The 26,433-nt window shown below is 42.8% G+C and overlaps 1 protein-coding gene across 1 annotated transcript; it reads left to right on the forward strand.

Moving 5' to 3' along the window:
* The first annotated feature begins 14,834 nt into the window (after positions 1-14,834).
* On the forward strand, positions 14,835-26,037 carry LOC127634867 (serine/threonine-protein kinase PRP4 homolog). The gene is made up of 15 exons (XM_052114592.1): positions 14,835-14,931; positions 15,693-16,940; positions 18,476-18,634; positions 18,744-18,899; positions 19,988-20,069; positions 20,165-20,375; positions 20,590-20,663; positions 21,608-21,698; positions 21,834-21,981; positions 22,169-22,306; positions 22,474-22,627; positions 22,765-22,879; positions 23,573-23,724; positions 24,250-24,336; positions 24,551-26,037. Exons 1-15 carry the CDS (start codon positions 14,885-14,887, stop codon positions 24,752-24,754), a joined length of 3,066 nt encoding a protein of 1,021 aa, XP_051970552.1. The 5' UTR covers positions 14,835-14,884; the 3' UTR covers positions 24,755-26,037.
* Positions 26,038-26,433: the final 396 nt, after the last annotated feature.

Consider the following 26,433-nt stretch of genomic DNA (forward strand, 5'->3'; position numbering starts at 1 on the left):
TGAGTCCCATAATTCATTTAAGGAGATACTTTCCCTAAATCAACTGCTTCTGTTTCAGATAATTTCCTTATATTTACATCAGTAAGGAAGTTCTCGAATCTCTCTTTATTAAATATCACGTCAGACTCATAAAGATTTTTATAAAAACAAACAAAAGCTGCATTAATTTCTGTTGAGGTAGTTACTATATTTCCGTCTGGAGATTGTATTGCGGAAATGCAGGCCCGCCGTTCATTGGTGCGGAGCCGAAGAGCTAGCTGATGTGAGGGTCTGCTACCATTAAAATAATTATGTTCTCTGGATTTTTTAATTAGAAACTCAGCTTTTGCTCTAAATATTGAATTAAGCTCACTTCTCACCAAACTAAGCTGACCCATTCTTAAAGAAGAAAAGGAGTGCTGTTGTGCTCTTTCCATGGACACCAACTGTTTCTCCAACTCGACCATTCTTTGCTGACGAGAGCGATTTTGATAAGAGGCAAATGATGTAACGTTATCTTTTATAAACCCTTTAGTCGCCTCCCAAATAACCCTGAAATCTTCCACTGAATCCTTATTGAAAGAAAGAAATTCACTTAATTTGAATTTAAATTGAGAACAAAAATCGTTATTTAGTATTAAAGTGGTATTAAACCTCCAACGGGCTGCTTTTTGTTTAGTAACTGGTAGTAAAAAATTTGCTTTAATTGCATGATGATCAGATAGTGAAGCTACAACAATGTCAACTTTTTTGCTTTTTGGCAGAGTGTCTTTGAAACAAAAATATAATCTATTCTTGAATATGATTTATGTCTGTTAGAAAAAAAAGTATACTCTTTGACCACTGGATTACAAAATCTCCATAGGTCTAGCAAATTAAGATCCAACATACACTGCTGTAAAGCTTTAGAACAGGATAATTGGGAACTGCTTACTGAAAGATTTGATTTATCCAACATAGGATTAATTATGGCATTCATGTCTGCTCCAATAAATAAATAATGCTCTGACGAATTCATCAGCATATTTGTTAAAGGGGGTCATGACATGGTTTTTTTATTGTATTATTATGTTCCCTTAGGTGCAATTATAGTATTAATATATTTTTTTTTAAGAAAAACTTTTAAAATCTAGTGATTTATGACCTTCTCCCACCCTGTTTCTCATCCTCTGATTCAAACAGTCTGTTTTGGGGGCATTTTCCATTTAAGACTTCAGTGTTAACGCCCAGTGTTATGATTGGCTAACGTCAGTGCCTATGTATCAATTATTGACGCCCCCAGCCAGAACAATATGCAAGTAAACTAAGTAAAAACACTGTGATTATTCATAATGAATGAAATTGCGCTTTAAAAAGTAGTTTAAAGTTTAAAATAGATTACTTCGTCGTTGTTCCCATAATAGTCGGCACGGACTTATCTTTGAGCAACAGTTTTCTGGCAAAGCCAGCATCATATTGAGATTTGTTCTCAAAACAGTCATCCTTAAAATGTACAGAACAAACGCTTAAGTTAACCTTGCTGTGACTGGGACGTCCGCAAAAAATAAACTGCATCCATTTTTCCCTGACGTCTGGATCTTTCGGCAGCTTATTCAGAGTTTTTGCTTGACCACAGCCAGGAACAGCACATCTGTGTGGCATCGTAATTTTTTCTGTTCACAAGTAGTCTCTGTCAGAGCTCGCTGTCCATCGACTGAACACTTGTGAGGCGCACGGCGATACGAAATGAGCGTAGTTGTCTTGCGCTTAAAGCGTAGTTATCTTGTGCTGGAGGCGGTCATATGCAAACGCTGTTACGTCACTTCTAACCGACACGTCACTTCTAACCATGAATCCAGAACGAGCTGTATTTTGAGCTTGATTAAATAAATGATTCGTTTAGAATGGGGAGGACGTCTTAAAATATTAAACTTGCAGGACGTTTTAATGATACAAAGACCTCTTATATACCAAAAGATCAAGGCAAATTTGGTTTCTCATGTCATGACCCCTTTAATATTGAAAAGAATGTTTTATCGTAATTAGCTGGAGCATAGGCACTGACAAAAACAACTCTCAAATTAGATATATCTGCTTTAATATAAGCAATCCTACCTTCCATATCATTTCCCGTATCGATAATATTTATATTTAATGAGCGTCTGATTACAACTAGCACACCTTTTGTTTTGTCATCTGCTGACGATGAAGCTACAACTTCATATTTGGCGTTACTAAAACTGTTCACAGACTCCTTTGTAAGATGAGATTCCTGAATCAGTGCTATATCAATATGTTTGCTATCTATATATTCCAGACAGGCAGTTCTCTTAGTCATCCTATTCAAACCTTGTACATTCCATGATATTACAGAAAGATTAGTCATTAGTGTCGAAAGAAAATGTAAAACATTTGGCTATAATCAAAGACCACCACTTTATTTGTACGTAAATGTTGTGCAGAATATAAATATACTTGCCGGGCCCCCTTCCCAAAAGATCACTCAGTCCCCTCCCAAACCCTTTACCTATATTGTCGTCCGTGATTAGTGGATACAGAGTTGTGCTCCTGTGAGCACCTATTTCCCTTCTTACAGCCACCAAAAAAAAATATTAGATATAATAATGATAATAATAACATCAACAATTTTGTTTAGGCTATTTGTTAAATTAATGAACAAGAGTAGGCTATTTATATATTTGAGGTCATACATATCCACATCAGTATAAAAGTAATAATTAAGCCTGCTTATCTTTATTAACTTTCAAAGTAATATTTACTATATTTCCCATCTCTGTCTGCAGCCTAGCCTACAGAGTTCATTTAAAACATACGTTATTATCCAGTCCAAGAAAAACAAAACAAAACAAAAAGCAACAAACAAAAAAAAAGAAAAGAAAAGAAAAGGAATCAGCCTACTTGGCAGGTTCATTGCTGTCCTGAGGGGGCGAACTAATCGTCTCTGACTCAACTGCCCCATCATCCGAGCCCAATGCATGGTCCAGATTGAGGCTGTCCAGAAATTTTTCTGCCTCCTCTGCACATTTGAACAACATTACTTCCTTTCCACTGGTTACCTTAAGAGTTGCTGGATGAAGTAGAAAGTTAGCAATGCCCTCTTTTATCAGCCTGTTGCGTATGTCACCGAAAGCCTTTCTCCTGTGTGCCGTATGTTTGCTGTAATCCACGAAGAAACGCAACTCTTTACCCGCATACATGATTGGTTTCCCACGTCGGGCTTCTTTTAGTATCGCCACTCTCGTATTATGTCGCAAACATTTAAAGATCATGATTCGAGGATAGCCAGTATGATTCCCACTATATATCCTGTGACCGTATTCTAGATCAAGTGGCATATCCTTAAGAGCAGGTATCCATAGTGGGAGATGAGTTGAGAGAAATTGTAGTACATTACTGCCTTCTGCTCCTTCCTTCAATCCGCTGATTCGAACGTTATTCTGCCTTGCCCGGTCCTCCTGATCCACCAGCTGAAGTATGAGTTTTCCAATTTGGCCGTGACACTTTTCAATAGATCCAGTGAGGCTTTTTTGCTCTTTTTGTATTGTATTGGTTACTGAAATACACTGCTTGAGCTTTATATCATTTTCTGTTCTTTCAGTACATCCAGACTGATAGAGAGAGCCGACAGTTCTGATCGAAGTGTGGAAATACCTTCCGAAATGTCGGACTTCAATTCTGTTAGTAAATTCCGGATTTCTCCTTGCAATGTTTCAGTAAAAGAAGCCGATTGTTCACTCACGGCAGTCTGAATAGCCTCAACAATGTCTCCAAACTTAGTCGGAGTACGGCCTGAGCGCAACATCGCTGCCAAACAGCACGGACCACGTGAATGTAATGTTTGTTGGTAGATCAGCAGTCCTTAAATCCGGCTTCGGTGTAATAAAAATAACGGCAACCGACTTTCCAGCTGGTTTTTTTAATAAGTCATCTTCCTTATTTGTTGTATCTTTTTAATGTGTTTATATCTCAACTTATTTGGCTGTTTGAAGAGTTGAAGGCGCTCAGTGGCGTTCCGCCATTACCCTACCATCAACCGAAGTTCTGACCATATTCATTTACCATTTTCTCCATAGTCTTTCCCACCTGAGAAGTTAAGGCTATTGGCCTATAGCTACTTGGATTGTGAGGATCTTTACCAGGCTTCCTAATTGGAACAATTATGGATTCTTTCCATTCCTTAGGAATCGTTCCCTCCATCCATATCTTATTAAATAGCAGCAACAGCTTATCTTTCCCTATATCACTCAAGTTATCCAACATATCATAACAAATTGAATCCCTCCCTGGCGCGGATTTCCTTAACTTCTTCAGGGCAATATTTAGTTCTGTTCTAGTAAAAAAAACATTAATCCTGCCTCCTTCCTCATTCACACTCTTATCTAAATTAAAATATCTTAAAATTGTCTCTTCCCTTCCTTTCTTTTCCTCCAGACTTAGGTGATCAGAACTATGCACTCTAGCTAATGTTTTTGCAATCACTTCTGCTTTATCTTTACTCGTAGTCACCATATTCTCTCCATCTATGAGCATAGGATAACCATATTTTCTGTCTATTCCTTTCATTTTCTTGATCATACCCCAAATCCTCTCTAAAGGGGTAGTCCGCCCCACAGAATCACAAAATCTCCTCCAGTATTCCTTTTTTGCCTTCCTGACAGCTCTTCTCACCACAGCTTGTGTTCTCTTGTACTCAATCAAGCACTGAAAATTATGGGACTTCTTCAATTTCCTAAACATTCAATTCCTTTCTTTAACTGCTTCCTGACACTCTTTTGACCACCAAGGTACTATTTTATTTATAGACCTGGGTTCTGACTCTGGAATAGCAACCCCTGCTGCACCCACTATAATTGAGCTAATTTCTCTACACAGCTCCTCAGCACTCATACTTCCTTCAACAATTGACAACCCCTCATCGCTGAATTCTCTAAACTTCTCCCAGTTAGCTGTGGCAGCGGGGGCGTGGTCAAGCGCCCGTCCGGGAGAGAAAAGCGGTAAGGGCGCTTACACCTGAGCTAAATTATGTCTAACACCTGTCTCTAATTTCAGTGAGCACGGGGAGAGCGGCATAAAAAGACAGCGAGAGGGCCTCCAGGGGAGAGACGACAAGCTAACCCAGTGCGCTTGTGTCATATTGTGTGTTACTATAAATTGTGTAAATTACGACGGCATTAAAAAGCTTACCTTGTGGCGAAGACCTGCTTCCTGTCCTCCTTTCCATTGAAGAATATTACACTGGTGCCGAAACCCGGGAATTTAAAGGAAGCATGGAAAGTGGTCACCCCATAGAGTCCTCCCAGCTGGCAGAAGTCCTCCAGTCCCTCGCGACGCTGCATCAAGGCCACCAGCAATCCCTGCTTGAGCTCCGGCAGGACCAAGATCGCTGGTTTTTCGAAATCATGCGGGCTCAGGCAGAGGACCGGCTCGCCATCCGGAGCCTCCTCAGCCAGGAGGACGCGTCAGCCACAACCGTGACCCCGGACACCAGGCTACGCTGCCCCCATGCTACAGAAGATGGGGGCAGCAGATGATCCTGAGGCCTTCCTCGATTTGTTCGAGCGTTCAGCAGAAATCTGGGGCTGGCCCCTGAACAGTGGGCAGCCCGCCTGATTCCCCTCCTGTCCGGGGAAGCTCAACTTGCGGCACAGCAGTTGCCGGCAACGAACCTCCTGGCCTACACCGATCTGAAGAGGTCTATTCTGCAGCGGGTCAGTCGGAGCCCGGAAGAGAATCGCCAGCTCTTCCGGGGCATGAAACTTGGAACATCCGATCGCCCGTTCGCGTTCGCTCAGTGGCTCCGGGACGCCTGTCGGAGGTGGCTGCTCGCGGGGGACCGCGACGTCGAGGGAGTAATCGACCAGGTGGTACTGAAACAGTTTGTTCAATGGCTGCCTTGGAAGACAGCGGGGTGGGTCCAGTGCCATCGCCCGGTGTCGCTGGAGGAAGCTGTTCGGCTGGCGGAGGACCACTTGGCGGCGATCCCGAGGGCGGACGAGCCCTCTTCTTCTTCGCTCTCTCTTTCCCCTTCCCTTGTGTCTGCCCCTGCCCTCGCCCCCTCCCCTATGTTCTCTCCTTCTGTTCTCTCCCCAGGGCCCGTTACTGCCCCGCACAGGCGTGGAGGATTCCAGAGACCAGCTCCCCGGCCTTGGGAGAATGTACCCTCCCATTTCCCGTCATTCAGCCGCTCTCCTCCTCAGGTGGGGGCGCCCGCCAGCACAAGTGCAGCCGCAACGCCTGGGCCGGCCTGTTGGAGGTGCGGAGACCCGGACCACTTCCGGGATCAGTGTCCGCTGATGGAGGTGGGGACGGTGGTGCGGGTTATTTACCAAGCTTTGCTGGATACCGGCTGCAATCAGACCACCATCCATCAACGCTTGGTTCAACCCAGGGCTTTGGGTTTTGCTAAACTGGTGAGGGTGAGGTGTGTGCATGGTATCCCATGGTGACTTTGGCGATTAAATTCAGGGGGAGAAACCATAGTGTGGAGGCAGCGGTTAGTTCCCGCCTCACTCATCCGCTAATCTTGGGCACTGATTGGCCGGGTTTTGAAGATATTTTAGAGGGGGATTTGCGCGGATGGGTCCTGCATAAAGAGGTGTGTGGTGTGCGATGCTCTGGCAGGGGGAGGCGGAGCCGGGGCCGTCCTCGGCTGCTCTGAATGACGAGGGAAGGGGCGAGGTGGCCACCCCTCCACTCAGGGAATTCCCTGAGGGGGACTTCCCTCTAGAGCAGTCGCGAGATGAAACCCTTAAACATGCTCTTGACCAAGTGAGAGTAATTGATGGTCAACAGCTTCGGCCGGGCATCGCCATTTCATACCCGTATTTTGCCATGATTAAAGATCGGCTATATAGAGTGATGCAGGACGCTCAAACAAAAGAGGAAGTGACCCAATTGTTGATTCCACGGAGCCGCCGGGAAATAGTTTTCCAGGCGGCTCACTATAATCCTATGGCCGGTCACCTAGGGGAACGAAAAACACTTCTCCGTCTAATAGCCCATTTCTATTGGCCGGGCATTGGCGGTGACGTCCGCAGGTGGTGTGCGGCGTGCCGTGAATGTCGTGCCGTGAATCGGTTAGGTACTGCTCGTTTTTATTCGACCTTGGATTTAACGAAGGGTTATTGGCAGATCCCCTTGACACCAATGTCCCGTGAGAAAACCGCCTTCACTACGGCGTTTGGATTACACCAATTCGTGACGCTTCCTTTCGGTTTGTTTGGGGCACCAGCCACGTTTCAGCGTCTTATGGATCGGATCCTCAGACCTCACACCGCGTACGCCGCTGCCTATCTAGATGATATCATCATTTATAGCAATGACTGGCAGCGGCACATGCAACATCTGAGGGCCGTCCTGAGATTGCTGTGGCGGGCGGGGCTCACAGCAAATCCTAAGAAGTGTCGCGATTGGGCGTGTGGAGGTATGGTATCTGGGGTTCCACTTGGGTCATGGCCAGGTGCGTCCCCAAATTGACAAAACCGCGGTGATTGCGACTTGCCCTAGACCCAAGACCAAAAAGGGGGTGAGGCAGTTCCTGGGGCTGGCTGGCTATTATAGAAGGTTTGTGGCTAATTATTCAGACGTCACCAGCCCGCTGACTGACCTCACTAAAAAGGGGGCTCCAGATCCGGTCCAGTGGTCAGAGCAGTGCCAACAGGCGTTTATGCAGATTAAAGCCGCACTTTGTGGGGGGCCACTTCTTCATGCACCTGACTTCGCTCTCCCTTTTGTATTACAGACGGACGCTTCAGACAGAGGGCTGGGGGCCGTATTCTCGCAGGTGGTGGAGGGGGAGGAGCGCCCGGTGCTGTACATTAGGCGTAAGCTCTCCTTAAGGTAGACTAAGTACAGCACCGTGGAGAAGGAGTGTTTGGCCATCAAGTGGGCGGTCCTCACCCTCCGTTACTACCTGCTGGGGTGGGCCTTCACCCTCTGCTCAGATCACGCCCCACTGCAGTGGCTTCACCGCATGAAGGATACTAACGCCCGGATCACCCGTTGGTATCTAGCTCTCCAGCCCTTTAAATTCAAGGTGGTCCACAGACCGGGGGTACAGATGGCTGTCGCCAACTTCCTCTCCAGAAATGGGGGGGGAGTGGTAGGCAGGCCGGATGACGCCCCGGCCTGAGTCGGGCGGTGGGGGTATGTGGCAGCGGGCGTGGTCAAGCGCCCGTCCGGGAGAAAAGCGGTAAGGGCGCTTACACCTGAGCTAAATTATGTCTAACACCTGTCTCTAATTTCAGTGAGCACGGGGAGAGCGGCATAAAAAGGCAGCGAGAGGGCCTCCAGGGGAGAGACGACAAGCTAACCCAGTGCGCTTGTGTCATATTGTGTGTTACTATAAATTGTGTAAATTACGACGGCATTAAAAAGCTTACCTTGTGGCGAAGACCTGCTTCCTGTCCTCCTTTCCATTGAAGAATATTACATCAGCTTTTTCTAATATCCATATTCCTCCTATCATTTCACCATCTTTTTGTAACTCTACCCCTACCTGAATTCTAATGGGGTAGTGGTCACTTCCAATTGTATTATCCTCAACTTCCCACTCACACTTATCAGCTACATTCCTGGACACTATAGTCAAATCTATTGCTGACTCTGTTCCTCTAGAAGTCAAGTCAAGTGGTTTTTATTGTCGTTTCAACCATATACAGTTAGTACAGTACACAGCAAAATGAGACAACGTTCCTCCAGGACCATGGTGCTACATAAAAACAACAAAGGACCAACACAGGACCACATGAGACAACACAACGAAATAAAATACCTATATAAAAAAATAAATAAATAAAAATATATTTAAAAAAAAAAACCTACATATACCTATATAAAGTGCACGTGCAAACATGTGCAAAAAGTACAGGACAGTACAACAAATTTCTGACAATGAACAGGACAATAGACAGTGCAGCGCCGACCAGTACTCAGTAGTGCAAAAAGATGACAGTTTCTAAAAATGTAAACATAACATACTATGAGATAATGTTCTATGCACATAGCAGTTATTGAGGTAGCAGACAGTTATAAAGTGACAGTAATTAAAGTGCAACTCAGGACACGTGTGTGTCAAACCAGTCTCTGAGTATTGAGGAGTCTGATGGCTTGGGGAAGAAGCTGTTACACAGTCTGGCCGTGAGGGCCCGAATGCTTCGGTACCTCTTGCCAGACGGGAGGAGGGTAAAGAGTTTGTGTGAGGGGTGTGTGGGGTCGTCCACAATGCTGGTTGCTTTATGGATACAATGTTTTTTGTAAATGTCTTTGATGGAGGGAAGAGAGACCCCAATGATCGTCTCAGCTGTCCTCACTATCCTCTGCAGGGCTTTGCGGTCCGAAGCGGTGCAAGTCCCAAACCAGGCAGTGATGCAGCTGCTCAGGATGCTCTCAATAGTCCCTCTATAGACTGTAGTGAGGATGGGGGTTGGGAGATGTGCTTTCCTCAGCCTTCGAAGAAAGTAGAGACGCTGCTGGGCTTTCTTGGTGATAGAGCTGGTGTTGAGGGACCAGGTGAGGTTCTCCGCCAAGTGAACACCAAGGAATTTGGTGCTTTTGACGATCTCCACAGAGGAGCCGTCGATGTTCAGCGGAGTGTGTTCACCTTGTGCTCTCCTAAAGTCAACAACCATCTCTTTTGTTTTGTCGACATTCAGGGACAGGTTGTTGGCTCTACACCAGTTCGTCAGCCGCTGCACCTCCTCTCTGTATGCTGACTCGTCGTTCTTGCTGATGAGACCCACCACGGTCGTGTCATCGGCGAACTTGATGATGTGATTCGAGCTGTGCATTGCTGCACAGTCGTGAGTCAGCAGAGTGAACAGCAGTGGACTGAGCACACAGCCCTGGGGGCCCCAGTGCTCAGTGTGGTGGTGGTGGAGATGCTGTTCCCGATCCGGACTGACTGAGGTCTCCCAGTCAGGAAGTCCAGGATCCAGTTGCAGAGGGAGGTGTCCAGGCCCAGCAGGTTCAGCTTTCCAATCAGGTGCTGGGGAATGATTGTGTTGAATGCTGAGCTGAAATCTATGAACAGCATTCGAACGTATGAGTCCTTATTGTCTAGGTGGGTGAGGGCCAGATGGAGGGTTGTGGTGATGGCATCGTCCGTTGAACGGTTTGAACGATACGCAAACTGCAGTGGGTCTAGTGAGGGGGCAGCTGGGTCTTAATCTGCCTCATGACGAGCCTCTCGAAGCACTTCATGATTATGGGTGTAAGTGCGACGGGATGGTAGTCGTTGAGGCAGGACACTGAAGACTTCTTTGGCATGGGGATGATGGTGGTGGCCTTGAAGCATGTTGGAACGACGGCGCTGCTCAGAGAGATGTTGAAGATGTCGGTAAGAACATCTGCTAGCTGGTCTGCACATCCTCTGAGCACTCTGCCAGGAATGTTGTCTGGTCCAGCAGCCTTCCGTGGGTTGACTCTACGTAGAGTTTTCCTCACATCTGCCGTGGTAGGACAGAGCACCTGGTCGTTGGGAGGAGGGGTGGACTTCCTCGCCATCACGTCGTTCTGCACTTCAAACCGAGCGTAGAAGTCGTTCAGCACATCTGGGGGTTCTTAGGGCTGCCTTATCGCCTCCTCTGAAGGCGGAGTCTCGGGACCTCAGCAGCGTGCGCACCTCCGCAGTCATCCACGGCTTCTGGTTGGAGCGTGTGGTGATGGTCTTGGAGAAAGTGACATCATCAATGCACTTGCTGATGTAGCTGGTCACTGATGCTGTGTATTCCTCCAAGTTGGTAGAATCGCCATATGTTGCAGCCTCCCTGAACATGTGCCAGTCAGTACACTCATAACAGTCCTGAAGAGCAGAGATGGCTCCTGCTGGCCAGGTTTTCACCTGCTTCTGAAGCGGTTTTGTGCGTCTGACGAGCGGTCTGTATGCTGGAATTAACATAACAGAGATGTGGTCTGAGTAGCCGAGGTGGGGGCGGGGCTCCGCCCGTACGCACCTGGGATGTTTGTGTAAACAAGATCAAGCGCGTTCAGCCCCTCTCATTGCAAAGTCCACATACTGATGGAATTTAGGGAGCACTGTCTTGAGATTTGCATGGTTGAAATCTCCGGCGACAATAAACAGTCCGTCGGGGTGAGCGTTCTGCAGTTCAGCTCATAGCCCCATACAGTTCACAGAGCGCTTCCTTAGCGTTAGCGCTGGGGAATGTAAACTCGGTTATGCAAACAGTGGTGAATTCCCGTGGTAGATAAAAAGGTCTGCATCTAACAGTCACAAGCTCCAACAGCGATGAACAGTAACTAGAGACTAGCATAGAGTTCTTGCACCATTCGTGTTGATGTAAACACACAAGCCACCACCGCGAGTCTTACCGCAGAGAGCTGTATTTCTGTCGGCATGAAACGAGGCGAGCCCGTCTAGCTGAATGGCGGCATCCGGAACTCTGTCGCTGAGCCACGTCTCCGTGAAAACAAAGACGCAGCAGTCTCTAAACTCACGCTGCGTAGCCTGCTGGAGTCGGATATAGTCCAGTTTATTGTCCAGGGAGCAAACATTTGAGTGCAGGATAGGCGGGAGAGCCGGCCGGCTAGGGTTTGTTTTAGCCTAGCATGGACCCCGCCCTCTTTCAGCGCTTCCGCTTTCGCACACCGCTACGACGTCCTCTCCCGGCCACCGGCATCAGGCGACGCCGAGGGCTGGAGGCCTGGTCTCCGCAGCAAGCCGAGTATGCATAGCGCCTCCTGCAGGTCATCATGCAGCTTGGTTTTTGCATGAGTCTTATATTTCAGTAGTGTTTGGCGATGGTAGACACGAACACCGGTTGCTCCAATGTCCATGTGTTGCAAAAGTCGGGCTTTTTTAACAAAAATAGCACCATTGTGGATCCGGAGTGGCCGCTGCGTGCTACCGCGCCGCCATCTTGGATCAAAAAAAAAAAAAAAGAAAGAAACGTCTACCCTAGTGTTAGATCCATCATTTAGACAAACCAATCCCTCCTCCTCCATAAAATCTTCTAGGACAATCCCATTACCATCATCCCTATCACCCCACAGTGTACTATGTGCATTAAAATCCCCACACCAAATTATTCTACCATAAAGATCCTTCCAAATTCCTTCAAGTTGTCTCATTTCCAACTGTCTACATGGATTATACATATTAATAATCAATATTTTACAATTTTTAGACCAAACTTCAACAATAATATATTCCAAATCATCTCCTTTCCTTACTTCCCTGAACTGGAGCCCCCTCTGAATGAATGTAACTACCCCTCCACCTTTACCAAATTCCCTGTCCCTTCTTACTGACATATATCCCTTTATACCAAAGTCTAACTTTGGGATCAGCCAAGATTCTTGAATACATATAACATTTGGTTTTACCTCAAGATCTTCAACAAATTTCTTAAATTCTTGTCCATTAGAAATCAAACTCCTTGCATTCCATTGGATGATATTTAAAACCATTACAATTATCCTTAATATGTCTGATCTTGAGATGACTCCTCGACGGTATTATCTTCTGATTCATTAAGATAATCTACGACATTCCCCCATTCCAACCCTTGCACATTCAAAAACTTTTTGGCTGATTTAACTATGATCCTGATCCTATCTGTTCTACTTTTTATTTGTGCAGCTCCATTATTAACATCTGCCATAAAAAGCACAAAATCCAGTTTCTTTACAATCAAGTCAAGTCAAGTGTCTTTTTGAATTTTTTTACATACTGTACACTCTCCTTCCATTTTGCTTTTAACCTTTTTTTCCTCAGGGATTAGTTTAGGGATTTGCTTCACTGCTTCTGCATAGGACATTCCTTGCTCTGCTCTCATCTTCTGAACTTCTCTCATGCGTTTATAAACCTCACATCCTCCATACGCTGCACTATGGTCGCCACCACAATTGCAACATTTTTGAGTTACCCCTTCTTCACATTCACCATACTTATGTTCTCCTCCGCACTTACTACACCTTATCTTCCCTTTGCACACAGCAGCCACATGCCCATACCTTTGGCAATTGAAACACCTCAATGGAGGAGGGATGTATACCCTGACATTATAGCTCATGAATCCAATAAATACCTTCTCAGGGAGTTGGTTTTCATCAAACGTTAGCAATATTGACAAACTATCACTCAAAACACCATCTCTTTTCATTTTCAGACGCTTGGCTTCTTTTATTTTCACATTTTTTATGTTTCTCAGCAGCTCTTCAATTGAATCTTTAACTGGGATCCCAGTTATAACTCCTCTGATCAATTCCTTGTCACAAGCTATTACTCCTCTCACTCCCTGTCCATTCATCTTTCTTATCTTAACTGCTTTCTTCTGTTGTTCCTCATCAATACATTCTACCAACAGTGACCCATTCCTCAATTTTTTCGCACTCATTACTTCCCCTATCTCCTTATGTACACATTTCGTTAGTTGGATAGGACTCCAGTCAGAAAAGGATGCTCCCTCCTTTAATATGGAAATAAATACCTTATATGTTTCCTTCCTTACTGACACATCCATCTCCTCATCATCTGGTTTATTATTAAATTTCTTTTTCTTGCGTTTTGGCCTACCTTCCTCTCCAAACCTACACTCAGGTTCATCCATCCCCTACTTCCTACAATTATCTCCAGTCCAGCTTCCACGGCGTATTTACCACTTCAGACTGTTTTTCCGCGAGACGCAGTTCGTCCTCCTCTTTCCACTCAACAAACTATGAAAGAACAGTCTTCTTATCCAGTCTCCTTATCCACCTGTTGCCACTCACACATGCAGCCGAGACATGGAGGGGGAGGGGCCACCACCTGAGAGAGAAAAGAAAGAAACACACCCCAACCAAACACATGACCCTTAGGGTCGTAACCTAATGATTTTAGTGTGATAAAATCACTAACTAACCTTTTCTGTGTAAAGGTACAGCTAATTTTACCCTCAGACCTTATCATGTTGAAAAGACAAGCATTTAGACATTCATGCTAATCTAAGCTGATTTTTTTCTTTTCTGCTGGTTTCACTTAAAATCCTAGTCCTAGCCGCAGCTACCTTTATCTCTCATTTGCATTGTGAGATATTACCAAAAACCACAGCAACATGAGTGGCTCCTCATTACCGTGCATGATTAAATAAGTGTACTTTTATAACAAATAAACATGTTTAGAAACTCCAACTGCCATTCGTGCAATAAAAAGCACATTTCATAATATTTGCACCAAATTATAATAGTTAATACAGTTAGTGTGTATGGGATCAAAATCCCGTAAAAATTATTGTGGTCACGGATCCAAAAATTGTAAGCGTGAATCTAATTAATAAGTGTTAATCAAAAACATTGTCTTCAAACAAGACATTGTTTTGTTTTTTTGTTATAAGGAGGCAGCCTCTCGCAATGCAAAGTCAATGGAGACGGTTGGATTGTTTCCCCCCCGGTGTGGGCGTGGCCTAAATACGCTCCGTCCACAAGTTCTTGATCAACAGCTCCTCCCCTAGCCAATCATTAGAAGAGGGGAGGTGACATCACTCCAAAGCAATTTTGAGGACTTTGCTTACATTTTTCTGTTGTTGTTGTTGTTGTTTTTTTTTGGCAGCATATTTTAAATGTGTTTATATATTTTTGATTCATGCTTGTTATTTTCTGATCTACGCTAATTACTTTGATCTGCGTTTTTTATTTATTTTTGCGCTTATTATTTTTTTATTCGCGCTTATTTTTGGATCTGTGCCCCGTTCAGAAATCTAAGGCAATATATGAACGTAACATTAATATTACAGTTCATATATGAACATATTCAAATTCCACAAATATTGCACATATGTTTTTTGAGCAACGTGATGTCCCTGCAGTTGTGAATGTAAACACTAGAGTGCACAGAAGCTCGTCTTCGCTCTGTTCAGCCACATAATCTTCCAGCAGAAGAAGACGACAGCGGTTCCGCTGCTGAAATAAAATGGCCGATGTGGAAATGGATTTGCAGAGCAAGAGGTTGAATAATGGGTAAGAGCACATGTGCAGTGTAACCTCCGCAAAACCTCTGTTTAGCGTCTGTCTGGAAGTGTTTAGAGGAAAAAAGCAGCGCTTATGCCGGGGCTGTGTTTATCTCAAAAGCCAAATATTAGGCATTCGGTAGCTTGTTTTGCTGTCACCCTAGCGTTAGCAGGCTAATGCTAAATGCTCGTATACAACCACCAGTTATCAAGATTAATAATAGTTGTATGGAAATTATTCCGTCGCAGTGTTGTGAAATGTTAGGTTTTAAATGTGCTTTACTCTGACAAGTTAGCTCCGGTATTTAAACACGTTGCAGTTGATTAATGTTTCGTAAGGTGGCTGCAGTTAACACGCTGTATTTAGTAGTTTACAATCGAAGTTTAAATCCACAAAATTGCTATTTTATTTAAAATGTGAATTTTAAGAAATCGTATCTTTATATTATATATTAGCACAATCTCAACGTAGACTAATTTACCTACCAGATACAGTGTTTGATGTGAAGTATGGTAGATAGTAGGTATACAAGAAGGGTGTCCCAAAAAATCGTGTTACCTTGACGAAACAAAAACAAACTGACTGAGCATGTTATTTGCGCCCAAATAAAATAATCGTGAGAAATGTGCTGGAACTTGCAAATATTTTGTCCTTAATTTCAAGGTTGAAGTTAACTCGAATACTTTAGACATTAGAGTTGTTTTTAAACACTTAAGTTTTAACAGTTCTGGTTTTGAATATTTCTGAAAACTTGTGAATTATACTTGCAGGCCAGAGGATTTGGAGGGTCCAGAAAAGATTGGGAATGATAATGAAAACGGCGACATGTCTGGGGAAGACGGAGAGGAGGGTGAGGAGGAAGCAGAGGTTAATGGAGAAAAGCAGCACAGTGGTTCCAAACATCACAGTGGCAGCAAACACAAGAAAAAGAAACACAAGCACCGTAGCAAGCACAAAAAACACAAGCATGCATCTGAGGAAGATAAGAAGCGCAAGCATAGACACAAACATAAGAAGCATAGACGCAAAGAGGAGGCATTGTCCTCAACCTCTGGGGCAGCCAACAAGAGGACTGAGGATGGCTTTCCATCCCTGGGCATTGTGGGCAGTGCAACCTTGGATGATAAAGCCCTTTTAGAGGAACTGGAGAAACAGAGAGCACTGATTAAAGCAGAGCTGGACAGTCAACTAATGGAGGGGAAAGTTCAGTCAGGCATGGGTCTGATTCTACAGGGTTACAATTCCGGCTCAGAGGAGGACGGGGAAGGACAGAGGGCACGTAATGGGGAGCAACGACAAAGAGGTGGTGGGGCTACAACTCGCTCACCCAGGGACCAGAGTGGTAGGCGGGGTAGATCTAGACGGGACTCGGCGGACACCAGCAAAGCTAGTGCGAAACGCCGTAGTCACAGCCAATCCCGAGACAAAACAGGGAAGGACAGTAAACTTGACAGAATGACCAAAAGTACAAAAGAGACTGTCAAGGAATGTAGCAAGTCCAAAGAGAGAAAACGGTCCCGGAGCAGGGACAAATCCAAAGAACGTGCAAGGAAATCCCAGTCCCCGTCCACTCGAAGGCGCTCCTCTGCAGAAAGAAAAGTTGACCAGAAGTGGCATTCAGACCGACGCTCTTCACCTCGTATGGATGAAAAGCGGGAGCCTGCTGGGCAGAAATCAGGTTCACGTGGGCGCAAGAGTCAGTCACAAGAACGCCGGTCTCATTCCATAGATGCCCGGGCAGGACGCTCAGAGGCTGACAGAGAAAAGAGGCCGGGAAAGTCTCCATCTAAAGACACTTCTTCTGGAAAAGAGAATCGATCACCTCATCACAGGCGAGCTCTGAGCCCTCAACGACGGCGCAGTTCTTCTCCTCGCCACAGGGAGCGCCAACCCAACCAGCCCCCCTCAGGTTCTGCAGACCGCAGTTCCAAACTGAGCCACTCTCCGTCTAGGAATAGATCACCTGCCAGGAGGGCACGAAGTCGATCGATTGAGCGCAGGAGAGATTCTCCTTCCAGGTACAAATCAGCACAACCTCTTAATTAACAAACTCAGTTATGGAAGCAAATTGTCATTATGAACATCTTATTTTAAAAGGCTAAACATGTTTGTGTTGGACATTTATAGGATTAAGAGATGTTTAGCGTCAACTCACATGAATCCTGAGCACCTGACAGCTAAAAGTTGAAGTTGAGAGGTAGTTATATTTTGATGGTTGGCTGCACAACTTTTGTCTGCACTTTGGATGAACTGGTTGGAAAAGCTCAGGGAGTCAGAGACTATATACAGCTCTGGGAAAAAATTAGAGTCAACTGCAAAATCATCTGTTTCTCTGGATTTACTCTTTGTGTTTGAATAAAGTGAACATTTTAGTTTTATTCTATAAAGTACTGACAACATTTCTCCCAAATTCCAAATACAAATATTGTCATTTATTTGCAGCAATGACAACTGGTCAAAATATAAAAAAGATGCAGTATTTTCAGACCACAAATAATGCAAAGAAAACAAATTAATATTTATTTTTAAACACAATACTAATGTTTTAACCTCAGAGTTCAGAAATCAGTATTTGGTGGATATCCCTGATTTTCAATCACATGCATTCTACCAGTCATTTATATTGCTGTTGGGTGACTTGATGCCTCTCCTGGCACAAAAATTCAAGTAGCTCGGCTTTGTTTCATGGCTCATGGCCATCCATCTTCCGCTTGTTCAATAGGGTTCAGTTCTGGAGATTGGGCTGACCATGACAGGGTCTTGATCCGGTGGTCCTCCATCCACACCTTGATTGACCTGGCTGTGTGGCATGGAGCATTGTCCTGCTGGAAAAACCATAATATAAAACTGTTAATTTTACTCAAACACATACCTTTAAATGGTAAATCCAGAGAAGCTGATAATTTTGCAGTAGTCTTTTTTTCAAGATCTGTAAATAGCTGAGCTCCAAGGGTTATACTGTATCTTTGCTGGCCTGACTGACATAGAGAGTGTTAGAGAGGATCAGTGCTATTTTTAGGTTTTGATATCAAAGTAAAGGGATATCCACTGAGTAGGAATGTCCTTGCTGAATAAATAGTCACACGTAAGGTATCAAACATTTTCATTTGTGTAATTATTTGTTTTTTGGCAATTTGACATCTGTATAAAGACATAATGTGTCATGCACCTTACAGAGACATGCTTTGTGTTTAGCCAAAGCAACTTCCAACATTTTTACACATGTACACCAGTAAAGGGACAGTCCATGTTGAAGCAGCTTGGGGCTTGCACATTGCAATCCTGAGGTTGTGGTTTTGTGCGCTTGTATTTCATTTTGAATGTTCGTCATTTGGCTTTTTATGGGTAATTTGTATGTTTTCATTGCATTACAATGACTGCGTAGCATTGCTTTAGTCCTTGCATCCATTGTGCCTTAACGGACTGCAAGATTCAGGCCTTTGGTTAGGTAAATCGGTCAATGTGTCAATTTGAATGGCTGCTGGTTACAAACGTGTTAAAGTACAGCTGCAAATAGTTCATGTTTTCTTAAAAAAAAATCCATTTGTCTCAGGAAGCGTCCTCGTGTTGATGGTGGGGTTGGGAGGTCACGGGAGAAAAGTCCAGTTCGGCGCAGGATGAGCCGCTCTCCACTCAGACGCAGATCTGTATCACCACGGCGACAGTCTCGCCCCTCCCCCAGGAGGTGGAGCCGATCACCCCTCAGACGCAGGTGAGACTGAAGTGTTTTCAAATACGGCCTTTCTACTGAGTTCTACTAATTAATTGTTGGTGTTATTTGGTGAAATCCATCTTAATTGTGTAATGTTCTGTTCCCTCAGGTCTGCTGATAGGGATCGATTTGGGCGCCTCAGACCACGGCGATCCACCTCCAGAGATCGTGCGAGGAGGAGAAGGCGGAGTCGAGATGAAGACAAGTTCAAAGGCAGCCTATCAGAGGGCATGAAAGCAGACAAAGACGACGACTCTGAAGAAGTGTGAGTTATAACATGCAACATTTCCTTAAAGGAATAGTTCACACTGAAATATGCCATAATTTACTTACCCTAAAAGCTGTATGACTTTCTAATGCAGAACACAAAAGGTAATGTTTTGCGTGCCTAATATTTACTCACACTTATGCCGTCTCTGAGTATGACTTTTTTTCTTCTGCTGAATGCAAACAAAGATTTTTAGAAAATATCTAGGATCTGTAGGTCCATACAATCCAAGTGAATGGGTGCAAAATTGTTGAAGCTCCAAAATCCACATAAGAGCAACATAAAAGTACTCCAGATGACTCCAGTGGTTAAATGTAAATATGATAGGTGTGGGTGAGAAACACATCAATATTTAAGTACTTTTTTACTATAAATTCTCCTCCCTGCTCAGTCAATCTCCACTTAATTTTCACTTTTACATTCTCTTCTGTTTTTGGTGATTCAAATTCTTCGTGCATCTCGCTCTATGTAGCTTAAAATTTTGGCACCCATTTACTTAGTTGGGACCTACAGAGCTGAAATTTTCTTTTTTGTTTGCGTTCAGCTGAAGTCAGTCATGCACATCTGGGATGGCATAAGGGTGAGTAAATGAGAGAATGCAAATTTTTGGGTGTACAATCCCTTTAAAGCTTAAAGAAAAGACCAACAATTATGAAAATAGTCCATTCGACTCAACATATTTCAAGTCTTAAGGCATATGGGTGAGAAACAATTAGAAATGTTTTTGTTCTTTTGTGAGAATATTGACATCTGTTGCACGTTCATGAGCTAAATGAGAGAAGATCGTTCACAGTGGTGTGCTCAAGAACACTTTGGAACAAGATTTTCATTCTCGTAACCGGTTTTTGTGTCCAATCTCTGATCTCCATCCAGCATGTTGCCACATTTCATCCATTTGAGGGAAGAGAGCATTTGAAGGCAGTTTCCTCCAAAGCATGTTATAATTTCAGTTTGAATCAAAGAACCTAAAAATGAATATCCAAACTGTATGTTGCAGTGCTTAGTAAAAATATTCACTATACAGTTAGTTATGACTGAATAAAAGCCTGTTGATTGTAAATTCATGTTGATGGTAATTTGTTTAGGATAGAAGATTTTGATGCAGAGGAGGAGGACGAAGAGGCTTTGATTGAGCAACGACGACAACAGCGGCTTGCTATTGTACAGGTAACGAATGGTACAGCAATCCTCCAGAAGGACAGTTACTTCTTTTGAGAGTGATGACCTGTAAAACTCAAATCCTCTGTTTGATTTTAACTTAGAAATATAGAGCCGTAAACGAGGACAGTAATATGGGCTCCATGGCATCAGAGCCCAGCAGTCCTCAGAGCAGCTCCCGGAGTCGTTCGCCCTCCCCTGATGACATCCTGGAACGCGTAGCGGCCGACGTGAAGGAATACGAGCGGGAGAACTTGAACACCTTTGAGGCCAACATCAAGGCTAAGCAGAATCTCATCGCTCAAGAGAAAGAAGGTGGTGTACTTGGAGAGGTTTGCATGGGTTGGGAGACTGGCATGTTTCAGAAAATGTTCTGTAATGTTTTGGATTGTATGAAACAATGTAGGACTTTTTTAATGAATTGTCCCTCGCTGGGGACTTGTCTCTCTTTTAATGCCATATAACATGAAGCATTTTTTCCTAAGCAAAATACTAAAGCATTGCTCTCTGTTTGTCCTCTCATCTGCAGGAGCCAACCCAAAGAAACCTTCAGCACCTGATATGTTCACTGAGTCAGATGACATGTTTGCTGCAGACTTTGATGTAAGATTTTTGGACATGCTACTAGGGATGGGCACAAGAACTCGAGTACTGAGTACTCGGAAGTGACCGCAATGATCGACAATGAAAATGCATGATGTGACACAAACATGTCAAAGAGGGGCCTTTTATTTTTGAGATAGATTTTATTGTGATTTTCAGCAGTACCTTGATTGTCAACAGTGACGTCTCCTAGCAACCAAACTAATTAACGATACTGCAGTGCTAGAGTTTGTCCTGATGGTTTACAATAATCAAAAGAAAGTTTAATTCACCATTTGCTGAAACGGGTGTTCCAAACACATTTGCTCATCAAGTTTTGTCCTATAATGTAGAAACTTTGACTCCCTGTATATTATGTGATAAAAGTGATGGTTTATCATTGACTGTAAATCTCCCTGAGTGCTTACGTTTGCATGACGTCACACACCTGCATCTCGGCTATGTCAGAGTTAAAGATTTTCGTACTAGTTTCCAAGTTTTAAGACCAATAAGTGGTGTTCCATTGCAATTTACCCAGTATGAAGTTTAAAATTCCGAGTTAAGTTGGAGGATGAATCATCACAACAGGCTCCAAAAGAGTAAAAAAAATATCAGCACACTACACTCAGGAGAAGTACGCACAGAATGCAAGCTACATGGAGCACAGCTGAATGGAACAGAATGCAAATCTATAACTTGCCATTTTTAAAACACGATGGTTCTGGCATCTCCAGTTACGCCAACCACAGTTTGCAAATACACGGATCAGCAACAGAGGTTCGCCATTACTAAGCTTATTACGGTAACCTGAAGGAAGAACAGATGCGTGTTCTGATTGTTTCATTGAATCAAATTAATTGTATCATGCATTATATTTGGATTCTGCCCTCTTTTTGTTCTTATTCTACGTAACCCCCAGATTATTACTCAAGATAGAATTCTGACTTGTCTGTCTTTCCCATCAGAGTGCCAGGCTCAGGGCTGCAGGGTTTGGTAAAGACTTTAAAGAGAACCCCAATCTCAGGGATAACTGGACTGATTCAGAAGGATACTACCGTAAGTCGTCATTTTCAAGGAACAAGAAGTGGTTCATTGTTTATTTTTCTCAACCCCTTATTGGTGTATATTAAAAAGGCAAGATTGAATAGGACCTAAATAACTTGAACAGTGACAATGTCTTTCTCTTGTTAGGTGTGAACATTGGTGAGATACTGGACAAGCGGTATGATGTGTATGGGTACACTGGTCAGGGTGTGTTTAGTAATGTGGTGAGAGCTAGAGACACTGCCCGGGCTGGCCAGGAGGTGGCAGTCAAGATCATCCGTAACAATGAGCTCATGTGAGTACTACACTAAATGATTGTCACCCTTACTTGATGTGTGCTGTTTTGAATTGTAATTTGAAGAGCAAAATATGCTGTGTATACGCTTTCATTTTGTCCCTTTTTTTTCCCTTTTTGTTTTAAGTGCACTGGCTCAGAAGGTTATTTATATGGTTTTTAACAGTTTTATTGTGTCTGACTGCAGGCAGAAGACAGGCCTGAAGGAGCTCGAGTTTTTGAAGAAACTGAATGACGCAGATCCGGATGATAAATTCCACTGTTTGCGTCTCTTCAGGCACTTTTACCACAAACAGCATCTCTGTTTGGTGTTTGAACCTCTCAGGTACTTCTGTGTGTGTGTGTGTGTGTGTGTGTGTGTGTGTGTGTGTGTGTGTGTGTTCATTCTACTGAGAGCCTCCTCAACAAAGCACATTTGAAAAATAGATACGAAAATGCCCAATACTCTCATTTTCTGCTTCCCCCCCATATTTATCTCTTCCACTCTACCAGTATGAATCTGCGTGAGGTGTTGAAGAAGTATGGTAAAGATGTAGGACTTCACATCAAGGCAGTGCGTTCCTACAGTCAGCAGCTCTTTCTGGCCCTCAAACTACTGAAACGCTGCAACATCCTCCACGCCGACATTAAACCAGACAACATTCTAGTGAGCATCTTTACAACCTCACACAACCTCCCTGACTAGACGGGGATTTACTGCATAATTAATTCATTTGACAAAGGTGCTGTTAGCACAGAGTCTTTAATAAATCATTCTTTCATTGACTTCCCATTTGTCTGCAGGTGAATGAGTCAAAGACCATTCTTAAACTGTGTGATTTCGGCTCAGCGTCCCATGTGGCCGACAATGAAATTACACCCTACTTGGTCAGCAGATTTTACAGAGCGCCTGAAATCGGTGAGTTTGCTGTTGAGAGATGTTTTCGTTTGGTAATTGCTGGCTACGCGGAATCTACACAACTGCAGATTTCCACAGAATATGGATGCCATGTTCTACACATTCTCCTGCTTCAATTAATTTATACTACAAAAAATACAGCCAATCTGGTAATACTTATATCTTTCAATAAGTGTATAATAGTCTTGGCTTCATTTAACATAATTTCCCTTCTTTAAATTCATTCCACAGATTTCTTTAAAAAAATCACTGCAGAATATGTGCGTAGATTCCACGTGGACTAGAGCTAATCAAACCGATAGATCAGCGGCGATAGTTACTATTGGTTGTCAACCGATAGTTGTCCATATTTTTTATTACAATTTTGAGTTCTCTGGTTATTGGAATATTTATTGCACAATAAACTGCATCTGGTGTTTTATTCATTTTGGACTGTCTGTGCCTGTCACAGTAAGAAAAGACTAAGAACATTATTTTAACATTCAATAAATCCATTTAAAAACCATGTGCTGATTACCGTAAATGGTTATCGGCCTTTCCACAAGCTTGGCAAAATTCACTATCGGTCGACCTGTAAACTTGATACTGTTGTGTGATGTCTACTTCAACTTACCAAAGTAGGATTGCAATAGTACAGAAAAAATAAATTGATCAGATACCCATTACTCATTTTTTCTCTCTCTCCCTCCCCAGTCATCGGTAAGCCATATGATTATGGGATTGATATGTGGTCAGTCGGCTGTACTCTTTATGAGCTTTACGCAGGGAAGATTCTGTTCCCTGGCTCCTCCAACAACCACATGCTAAAACTAGCCATGGATGTCAAGGGCAAGATGCCCAACAAGGTAATGAACCAGAGACGTCTTTCTAAAAGGGATTTAAATATTAAAATCTGTCATCACTCACCTTCATGTTGTTCAAAACCTGAATTACATTCTTTGTTCTTTGGAACACAAGAGGAAATGTTAAGCAGAATGTTAGCCCTAGCCACCATTCTTTTTCATTGCATTATTTTACTACACAATAAAAGGTAATGGTGACAGCAGACATTCTGCCGAACACCTCCTTTTGTGTTCCACAGATGAAATTCATATGGGTTTGGAACTAATATGAGAGTGAGAATTATTACCAAAAAAAAATTGGGGGGTGGACTATGCCTTTAAATATACCTTTAAAAAAAAGGTGTACTGTCCAATTACCGGTAATAACTTTGCTCTATTTTTACTAGTTTGTTTTGGAAATGTTATATTGCCATATGTGTATGTCTGCAAAAGTTCCATTGAAATTATTGTGCTTAGAAACATTGATAACAATTTAACAATTCACAATTTAATGTCATTTTTGTGCTTCTTTTATTTGTCTGTGTGCAGATGATACGTAAAGGCCTGTTTAAAGACCAACATTTTGACCAGAACTTGAATTTCCTGTACATAGAGGTTGACAAAGTGACTGAAAGGGTATGTTCCAGTTCAACTGTCTCGTTGTTTTCTAGCTTTCTAGATAATTACTGGCTGATTATACATTATACTTTGTTTAAAAGCAGAAATTAAGTTCACACTGTGATCATTTTTGAAGGATTCATTTTTGCAGCTGAAATCCATATTAAACTTGGTGGAAAAATCCATGTCACCTTTAGCCTTTGTTCATTTTTTTCCCCTTTTTTTGTTACAGGAGAAGGTTACAGTGATGAGCACCATTAACCCCACTAAAGACCTACTTGTGGACATGATTGGATGTCAGAGGTTACCTGAGGAACAGAGAAAGAAGGTCATGCAGCTCAAGGATATGCTGGACGGAACTCTGATGCTGGATCCAGCTAAGCGCATCACCATCAACCAGGCCCTACAGCATCCTTTCATTCAGGAGAAGATATGACAACGCTTCTGACCTTTGACCTTCCAGTAGAGCCAGATATGCTCTGCTGTTCCAGGACTGAGCCAACAGACTCCAGTCCAGAATGTTCGGAACCATCTTGAGACTTTAAATTTTCTGTTTTTATTCATTCTTGTTTTTCTAGTGATTAATTTCTTTTTCGCCCCAATAATTTTTGATTGATCTCTCAGAACGATCTTGTTTTTATTGTATATAGACACACGTTGTCATTCACTGAGAGAGAGGCACAGTTAGCGGTAATCAGATTTTGTCTTATTTAACTTCAAAATTGACCAAACTGTGCAGCAGAAACAGTTGAGTTTAGGTGTTGAAGGCAAGAATGGTTGGGCAAGCATGACAGTGGGGCATCTTGACATTTAAAGACCAATTATTTTGGAGGTTCTCAAAATGTAATCCAAATCTGTGTCCCTATTGGTGAGAGATTAAAGATTCTTCTAATCAAGGCATGCACCGTTGACTTTTTGGCTGTGCTTCGATTATTTTTGTGCCACTGATCTATAAATAGGCAGTCTCTGCCAAATTGTTATGACAAATATTCACTGGTTCAACGAGGCCGACTGACCCATGAGTTTTGCTGGTTAGTAATTTCATAAGGCGATCTCCCTGATTAAATGATTGGACATGTGAAAACCGAAGTTCATCCTGTGCTTAAATGTTGGTTTTGCTGTATTTATCTCTGTTGTTCTGTACCTCACACTAGGTTAGTAGTTTCTGGTCCCTTTTTATTGACATTTGAATCCCTCTCTTAACCACACATTTTAGCCATTTACATTACATAGGACTTAATGGTGTAAAGGAAGTCCAAAAAGCACTGATTTAGGTCCAAAGCTCGTTTTAATTGGAACTACTTTTTGGTTCATCAGTCTTGTATGGTGTTCATTAGCCAAGACTCTGTTCTAGTTCAGTTTAGGGTGCTAGTTAGCCCTGAGGTGCATATTTGGCAACAAATTACTAGTAAAATTCAGCAAATCAGGCTTAATGAAAGTGTTATGGATGGAAATATTGAGATTCAATGCCCTAAAATTAAGGTTATTTGATATGAAGTGCCTCCCTTTGCGATCAATTAAAAAAAATGGTTTAACTTTAAATATTGTCTCACAGAGAAGCCCTAACAAACTGGTGATCACATTTATTTTTCAATGTAAATATTTCACCGTTTTCGTTATTTACGACATTTGTGTAATTTTCTTACTGGAAAATGAAAGGTTTGTTTTGTTTATGAAAATAAAAGATTCGAAAGATTGGATTGTGATGGGACATGAGAATGGCACCTTGTGTGTTATCATTTTATTAATAAAATGTTTCAAATTTAAATAATTGTATGGTTATTATTGGGATTATGTTACAGCAGTAAATCGGTCGCATCGTTTGTCTGAAATTTCAGCTCAAGCATGCTCAACACTGACACTTTTGTCGACGTGGTTAAGAACACAAACTTTTTAAACTTATTAGGGTGGAAATTATGCCACAACTATAGGACAGTCATATTTTTTTTAAAAATTTGAATGGCTTTTACACTTATTGAAACGATTTGTTTATTTCACTCTGTATAGATCATTATTATAAATAAAAACATTGGATAATTCAAATTTGTATAATGAATTTCCAAAGTTTAATATTAAAGACTGGGACAAGGTTTAAACTAAATCTATACATAATGG

The sequence above is a fragment of the Xyrauchen texanus genome, chromosome 42, assembly GCF_025860055.1.
Source record: "Xyrauchen texanus isolate HMW12.3.18 chromosome 42, RBS_HiC_50CHRs, whole genome shotgun sequence".
In the NCBI taxonomy this organism is placed as follows: domain Eukaryota; kingdom Metazoa; phylum Chordata; class Actinopteri; order Cypriniformes; family Catostomidae; genus Xyrauchen; species Xyrauchen texanus.

Excerpts from the sequence above, each read along its gene's own strand:
- LOC127634867 (XM_052114592.1), top strand. The coding sequence starts at position 14,885 with ATGGCCGATGTGGAAATGGATTTGCAGAGCAAGAGGTTGAATAATGG. Across the intron at positions 14,932-15,692 it reads AGCAAGAGGTTGAATAATGG|GCCAGAGGATTTGGAGGGTC; the intron begins GTAAGAGCACAT and ends TTATACTTGCAG. Across the intron at positions 20,070-20,164 it reads AGCGGCTTGCTATTGTACAG|AAATATAGAGCCGTAAACGA; the intron begins GTAACGAATGGT and ends ATTTTAACTTAG.